The sequence below is a fragment of the Phalacrocorax aristotelis genome, chromosome 12 (assembly GCF_949628215.1).
Source record: "Phalacrocorax aristotelis chromosome 12, bGulAri2.1, whole genome shotgun sequence".
NCBI classification, from domain to species: Eukaryota; Metazoa; Chordata; class Aves; order Suliformes; family Phalacrocoracidae; genus Phalacrocorax; species Phalacrocorax aristotelis.
In genome coordinates this window covers 8,826,032-8,833,235 of record NC_134287.1, presented here as the reverse complement: position 1 = coordinate 8,833,235, position 7,204 = coordinate 8,826,032, and the positions used below count along the sequence as shown (strand labels likewise).

At 60.7% G+C, this 7,204-nt stretch overlaps 1 protein-coding gene across 10 annotated transcripts; it reads right to left on the bottom strand.

The window, feature by feature from the left end:
- Window positions 1-339: 339 nt before the first annotated feature.
- Window positions 340-7,182, bottom strand: SFXN2 (sideroflexin 2). 10 transcript variants are annotated; one of them, XM_075108127.1, is made up of 12 exons: window positions 7,069-7,182; window positions 5,946-6,215; window positions 5,469-5,639; window positions 4,292-4,390; window positions 4,063-4,138; window positions 3,900-3,985; window positions 3,136-3,196; window positions 2,998-3,064; window positions 2,383-2,432; window positions 2,027-2,076; window positions 1,727-1,774; window positions 340-1,327 (listed from the first exon to the last, which is right to left on the bottom strand). In XM_075108127.1, the coding sequence occupies exons 2-12, from the start codon at window positions 6,104-6,106 to the stop codon at window positions 1,228-1,230; spliced, it is 969 nt and encodes a 322-aa protein (XP_074964228.1). In that variant the 5' UTR covers window positions 6,107-6,215; window positions 7,069-7,182; the 3' UTR covers window positions 340-1,227. The 10 variants fall into 10 exon arrangements, with proteins under 10 accessions (XP_074964228.1, XP_074964230.1, XP_074964229.1 ...); XM_075108129.1 differs by having other exon boundaries at window positions 5,946-6,118; window positions 7,069-7,165; XM_075108128.1 differs by having other exon boundaries at window positions 7,018-7,077.
- Window positions 7,183-7,204: the final 22 nt, after the last annotated feature.

Genomic DNA, 7,204 nt, shown 5'->3' with positions numbered 1-7,204 from the left:
GTAGGAAGGGTTACCCAGTGTCATCCCCCCAATAGCAGGAGAGCCACCATGAGCACAGCACTGTCGCCTCCCTTTGTCACTTGCCTCAGGACTGGTTGCAGCCCCAAGAGCCTCTTGGAGAAGGCTGTATGGAATGCCCAAGGTTTCAGGGCTCATGCCAGCCCTTGCAGAGCCTCATGGCTCTTCCTCCTCCTCCTGGCCCCTGTGCTGAAGCTCACCCAGCAGCCTCGTCAGATGCAGAGCCTGCACCTTTCCCTTCCAAGGCAGGCACAAGACCCACATAACAGCCCTGCCCAGGGAAGCAGACACTCAGAGACCAGCAAAAGGCAGAACCCACAGTTGTTATTTAAAAATCATATTTTATTTTTCAACCCTCCTCTCTGTCATTTGCAGTGTTGCTGTTCAGAGCCTGAGTTAACACCTGACAGCTTTGACTCCTGTGTCTCCTTGCCCCTGTCCAAGGGGGCTCAGAGTTGACTGTCCCCCAAGGTCCTTGGTTCTGCTATGGGGTCAGTGAGATGCAGGACAAGGGTGTTGGCTTGCTCTCATGCTCAGAGGAATGGGTAGATTGCAAAAATTAGAGCTTAAAAACAATTAGCTATTTCTCTCCAGGATTGTGGCAATCACAAAGTGAATAAAACTTGAACCTGAAAGCAAGGAAGGCATGGTCCAAGCATTGGTCCCTGGACTTTGGGATGCTCCTTGTGCAGAGGGGACAGGTCCCTTGCTGTCTGCCAAGGCATGATCCAGCTCTTGGTAAGAGGCCACTGTGGCAGTTTAAGGCAGCAATGTGGTTTAGTTCCTGGTAAAATGGTAGGGCGCCTGCTTTTGGAGGTAGGACTGTGCCCTGAGCCCTGAGGGAGAGAGCCTGATGCCTCACAGGGCTGAGCCCAGTGACCACACCAGGCTCAGATAGGCTGGGCAGATCCTCCTGTGCAGGGCAGGAGGAAGGCATGGGAAGTGCAGCCATCACCCAGGGCAAGAGGGACATAGGGAGGCAGGGACACAGCCAGCAGCAGATGGAGGGAGGCTCAGCATGAGCCAAAATGCTGCAAGCCAGGCATGCAGAGCCAGATCCTGTCTCTCTGGGGGAAGGAGGCGGCAGAGATGCTGTTGGGCTGGGGGGCAGATCTGGCTGGACTGTGCCTCTGAGCCCTGCTCAGGGGACGCAGGGCTGGCGGTGGCAGGGGGCTGGAGGCATGCAATGGCTCCTGAGGTAGTCTCCGTTCACAGTCCTTTGTTAAAATAGACATATGGTACTTTGTCCCCGTGCTTGGCCACGATGCTGTCACGCAGCTCTGGCTCGAGGTCAGCCAGTGCAAGGAAGCTGTGGGGAGAGGGGATAGACACTGAGACCCACGATCCTCCTCCCTGACCGCTGGTCAGGCCATCCTCCATTCCCATTGCCACTCAAGGCCCCCTGCAGTCCCTGGGATCTTGCAGGCTCATGTCAAGACCCACCACCCATCCCTGGCATCCACTGCTCCCAGTGCTGGGGGTGTAGATAGCTGCCCATGGGCTGTGGGTCCCATTGTTCCCAGCCCAGAGCTTGCAGAGCAGGGGAGGCACACGCTCCCCTGCTGCCCAGGGCACCAGCGAGTACAGACAGGCACTGCCTCAGGTTGAAGTGCCCATCACGCTTCTCCTGGGATGGGCAGAGAAGAGCTAGGGGAGGAGGAAGGCTCCCGAGGTCCCACACAGGAGAGGGAAATAGCGGGACAGGTACCATCTCTGTGGGAACAGGGCACAGGCTGCCGGCACCATGAACAGGAGGCTGTGGGACAGAGAAGAGCCAAGTGTTAGTGCTGGGGATCACAGCCCATTTGCCCCCTGGCCACAGGGATGTCAGCCCAAGAGGTGCTGCTCATGTCCCACAACTCCCAGTAACTGGGGAAAGCCCAGGCTGAAAGGCAAGGAGCTTTGCAATCCCCAGTTGGGAAAGAGGTCTTTTTTCTGGGGTGATTTCAAGCACCCCTCAGAGCCATGCTCTGGGCACCCATGAACTTCCAGGCAGTGAGATACTTACAAGCCCCCACATAGCAGCACCTGCAGAGGCCCGTGGAGAACCCGGATCCGCTGCAAGGGAAGAGCCAGCAGTGAGTCCCCAGACTCACCACAAGCCCTGCTCACAGGGTGGGGAGACTTCTCCCCTCAACAGGTTTGAACACCCAACACCTTTGGAGTGCTGCTTACCCCTGCCACCCTCCCACAGCCTCACCATGCCACCCAACAGACTTCTGGTGCACTGGTGACTCTAATAGGGGGCAAAACAAGCAGGGCTCTGCAACCCCATTTCAACCCCAGCAACTCAGTGGCTGAGGAGCAGGGTTGAGGCACCGCAGGACCCATTGAAAAACCATGGCAGGAGAAACATGGGCTTACCTGCATGAAGGAGAATTTCTCCAACCGCTCCATGATGATGGGCAAGATAACTAGGTGCAGAAAGAAGAGGTCAGGACTCACCTGCAAGCCAGCCCACAGGGCTGCCCCAGCAGGATCCTCCTTCCAGAGGCCGTGGCAGCAGCTGGTTGTGCTGGGGGCTGCTGAATGTTTGCTCATGGCAGGAATCTTGCATGGGACCCCCATTCATCCATCATCTGGGCAGCACGCTCTGTAATCCTCATGTTCCTGTCCCTCCTGCTGGGCTTGCAGCACGGCAAGAGCCTCATGAGGGCAATGAGATGTGGGGCTATGGGGTGAGGAGTCAGGGCCAGAGTGCAAGAGGCATCCTTGTGGAGCCTGACTACCATGGGAGCATCCCACATCCCCCACAGGCTGTGGATTGAAGATGGAGAGGGCTGGGAGCTCTGGGGGGCTTTTATGGGAATGGCAGGATAGGGGGACCAGCTCCATCAGTGAGATGAGACCAAACACCATCTGGGATGCAGGGTCACCCTCCCTCTTCTTCCCGGGGGGAAACCAAGGCAGGGGAGCATGAGGTGGCAGGTCCTGGGGGAGCCCCTGGTCTGGCCCCCCACCCTCCCACCATGCACTCACTCATGCCTGGTGCTGCCATGGTGATCCTGGAGACCACAACCTGTGCGATGCCCTTCGCCGCCGCCCTCTGCAAGCAAGAGCAGTGGGTGAGCCCCCACCACACTCTGCCCCAGTGTGGACACCTATCCTGAGACTCACCCTGGAGTGGCCAAGCTCGTTGTTGTCCCCGTCCATCACTGTCACCCCATTGATGATCTCCCTGGAGGGTACAGGCAGCAGTAAGTGGTGGCTGGGATGGCCAGGGAGTTACGAGGACACAGCAATCGAATGAGGGGGTGTCAAGGGGTCCCCCATGCTGTGCTGGCACAGCAGCCCCGGCTGCCCCCAGGGCTCCATCATCCCGGGGTGCCACAGTCCCCAGCCCAGCCGATGCTGCCACCTTCAGGGCATGGCTGCGAATAGGGTCTGGTCGTCTGAGGGACAGACACCCGCCTGGGACCTGCCGCCAAGCCAGGAGATAGTCCCCAGCACAGCACCCCACCTCCCCATGCCGTGAGCTGCCGAGGGCCCCAAGCAGCAGACATAGGTCTCCAGATGGGGCTCACCTAGAGGGTCCCAGCATGAGGACATCATGGACTGGAGCTCTCCCATGACCACATGCAGAAGACCTTTGGATCTGAGGCATCTTCCAGCCCAGGCCCCAGAACAGCTACTCTCATCCCAAAACGCCCGTTCTGCTCTGGGCAAAGGCTGAACCACCCCACCCAGCACCCTGCACTAGAGACCCGGCACTGCAAATGTGCAGACACCACGTCACCTCCCTCCTGCCCTCTCACCCCCTCCAGCCCCCGAGATGGGAAATGGTGGCAGGGCAACCACGCAGCTCAGGAGCCTGGCTGCCAGCAGCTCGCCTTCGGAGGCAGCTGGGTCCCTCAAGTGCCCCAGCTGGACATGGCACTTACTGTTGCCGCATCATGGGGATATTGACACAGTTGGCAGCAGCCACAGCCGCGAAGGGGACCCAGCGGGCCAGCAAAGGGGGTGCTCGCTGTGGGAGACAGGCTGGCATCAGCATGGCAGGGCAGGATATGGCCAGCTGCCTCACTTGTCCCTGTCACAGCATACCTTGGTGTAGAGGTTGAGTCCCACCGCGGTGGCCAGGGCTGTACCGGTGGCCGTGACGTAAGCCACCCCAATTTGCCTGGACAGTGATTTGCAAAGAAGAGAGAGAAAAGAAACACCAACTTATCGATTCTGTTCCTTTGGTGCCAAAGATGGGGTACAGGGGTTCTTTACAGGACATCAGGGGTGTCCCAACCCAGAGAGTCCCCATCCCATGCACAGGCACACTCACCTCAGTGAGATGGGGGAGGCGGCATTGCGGTTGGTGTAGTTGACAATGGCATTGAAGGACTGGTTCACCCACTGCCAGAAAACCACAGCGGGCACCGTCCTGCAGAGGCAAGGACCAGGAGAGCGCCCAAGGGCTGTCAGGGACATCTGGCTTGTGCTCATGGTGGGGGACAGCCAAGATGCCCTTGATACCCTTATCCTGGTGTCTCCCAAGGGAACCTGAGGCACTGTGGCAAAGCCACGAGCCAGTGGCAGAGCTGGGAAATGACCCCAGGAGTCCTGGCTGCCACAGGGCTTTGGGGAGCACGTGAGGGAGCCCAATCCTGTGGGGTGCTTGGCCAGGGGTGGGAGATCCAGATCTCAGCAAGGCAGAACCCATCCTGCTGGGCTGAGATAAGCCTTTGTCAAGGGGAGTGGCAAGGAGGGGCACATGGGGACAGAGGCAGCTCTGGGGGCAACCAGGATGCCTGAGCTCCTACTGGTGTCTCAGGGACACTGAGGTGAGGCAGGAGAGGACACAGGGAGATGTAGGTCTGAGCAAGCTTTGGGTTGCAGGAGGGTGGAGATGAGCTGGAAAGAGGGTGACCCATCAGCAGTGGGAGATCCCTCACCCAGGGTGGACCTTGCCAGCAACTGGCAAACCAGTCCAGCAAACAGGGATGGGATGGGATGGGAAGGCAGTGTCTGTCCACATGTCCTCTGCTCACCCCCTCCAAGCGCCCCCCAGCAGCCATTTCAGAAGGGGAATGCAGGGAACTGTCAGCATGGGCTGGGGAAGCTGGAGCAGCCTGGCCTGGGGGCATGTTTGGTCGTCAGTTCTGGGAGCCCTTGTGGTCCATGGAGCAAGAACAGTGGCCATGCAGGACTTGGCCACGTTAATCATTACGGAGGCTCCAGAAAGAGCTGAACTGAGCTCAGGGTGAAGCGAGACCATCCCCAGACATGCCTGAGGCTGGACGATCCATGGTGCTTCCACCAGAGGCTGGGCATTGAGGACAGGGCATGGGGACACAGGGCTTGGCCACAGGACAGAGACAGGTGCAGCAGCCATGAGCATGCATTGGGCAGTGGCTAGCCCAGGAGGACGCAGGCTGGCTGTACCCCAGCCCTCGGAGACCCCTCGAGGGGCTGTGGGCTGTCAGGGCTGCATCCCCAGCTTAGCATCCCCAGGGGCTCACCGGTAGAACTGGAGCATGCAGCCGGTGAGAGCCATACCCCCCGGCACCTGGAAGGACATCCTCCCAATGAGGTTCATCTTTTCACCACTGTCAGGGTGGAAGGCCGAGTCATACAGCTTCTTGGCATAGAACAGCTGCTCCTGGCTGCTTCCTGGTGGCACCAGCCCGGCCCTGCAAGCCCAGAACCTGTTAGGGGGTGCTGCACAGCCCCACTGGCACCTGGCACTGCCAGGGGACGGAGTCCCCAGGTGCCAAACATAAAAGGTGGAGGAAACATCCCGAAAGGGAAACTTGTCCCAGCTTCAGGCTCCTGGGAGAAGCCTGGGAAAGTCCCCCAAAACCACCTCCGATAGATGTTACATCCCAGCACACCCTGTGGAAACGACTGCCTCCATCACCCCATGGTCCCGCAGGGTGCTCAGGTACAGCCGCAGGCACAGGGATGGCACCTGCCCTGGCTGCACCCTGGCCCCTCACCTGCAGCCTTCCACCAGGGCCTTGGCACGGTCCAGCTCCTCCTCCGGCACCAGCACTGTCCGTGGGTCGGTGATGTTGAGGAAATGCTTCAGGCGCCCCACAAAAGTGCTCTGGTCCCAGCGCGGGGCATCAATGTTGAAGCCAAGGGGCACAGTGGCCATTTTGGCATGCGTCTGGGCAGGAGGAGAAGGCGGCTCTGGAGGACCCTGCCTCGCTTGCCTGTCAAGTGCGGGCCTGCCACAGCCACAGGAGCGGTTAACTGGGTGAGAGCTGTGGCAGGTTTATATTTAACGGGAAAGTTGGACTTTCAGCAACCCTGAGCCCAGGATCCTCCTGCACTCCTGCTGCACCCCCAGCACCTGGCACCCTCTCCTTGGGGTGGGACCGTGCTGGACAGCACTGAGGGGGCCAGCTTGCCCCCTCCACAGGGCTGCACAGCACTGCCCTGCGAGCACACCCCACTTGCATGCACACAGCATGGCACTGCATCCCCTGCACTGTGCTGTATGTCCCCCAATGGCACTGCACACCCCGATGGCCGCACACCACACCCTCCCATGCCTGCGCTGCGTGCCCCCCAGAACACTGCCTGCGCTCTCTATGGCACTGCACTAGCCCCACCGACGACGGCATCCCCTGTGGCAACACACTGCAGTGCCCCACGGCATTGCACCGCACTACACTGCACCCTCCCATGGCTCTGAAACTGCACTGCACGTCGTCCATAACCCGGACGACACGCCTCTGCGACACCATCACGCTCTCCCCCGTACCACTACGCTGCACCCTCTGTGACACCCCACTGCACGTCCCCCATAGCACCACGTGGCCCGGCACGCTCCCCGTAACACTGCCCCGCACCCCTGTGGCACGGCACTGCACTGCACTGTACGCTCCCCATAGCTGTGCACTGCATGCTGCCGGTGGTGCTACGCTGCAACCCCCGCCGCGGCCCTGCGCGGCCCTGCGCGGCCCTGCGCGCCGCCTGGGACGCCGCCCGCGCCAGTACTGCAATACCTGGGCCACCCCTGGCACGGCACGGCCCGGCACGGCCCGGCCCACGTGGCCCTACCTGCAGTCCCCAGACCCCTCGCGCGCCGTCTCCCGCCCACGTGGCCCTCACCTGCCCCCGGGCTCCGACGCGTGGCCGCCCTCAGCCAGTCACAGAGGCCCGAACTGCCGCGCCCATCTCCCCGCCCCGGCAGAGTGTCCACTTGTACGCATGCGCCGGTTGAGGGAGGGGGCGGGGCTAGCCGCGG

Bases quoted from the DNA above. Each gene is read 5' to 3' on its own strand.
- SFXN2 (XM_075108123.1), bottom strand. From the start codon at position 6,106: ATGGCCACTGTGCCCCTTGGCTTCAACATTGATGCCCCGCGCTGGGAC. The intron at 5,640-5,945 runs GTGAGGGGCCAG...CTGGGCTTGCAG, and splicing joins GCCCTGGTGGAAGGCTGCAG to GGCCGGGCTGGTGCCACCAG. The intron at 1,775-2,026 runs GTAAGTATCTCA...TCTGTCCCACAG, and splicing joins GTGCTGCTATGTGGGGGCTT to CCTCCTGTTCATGGTGCCGG.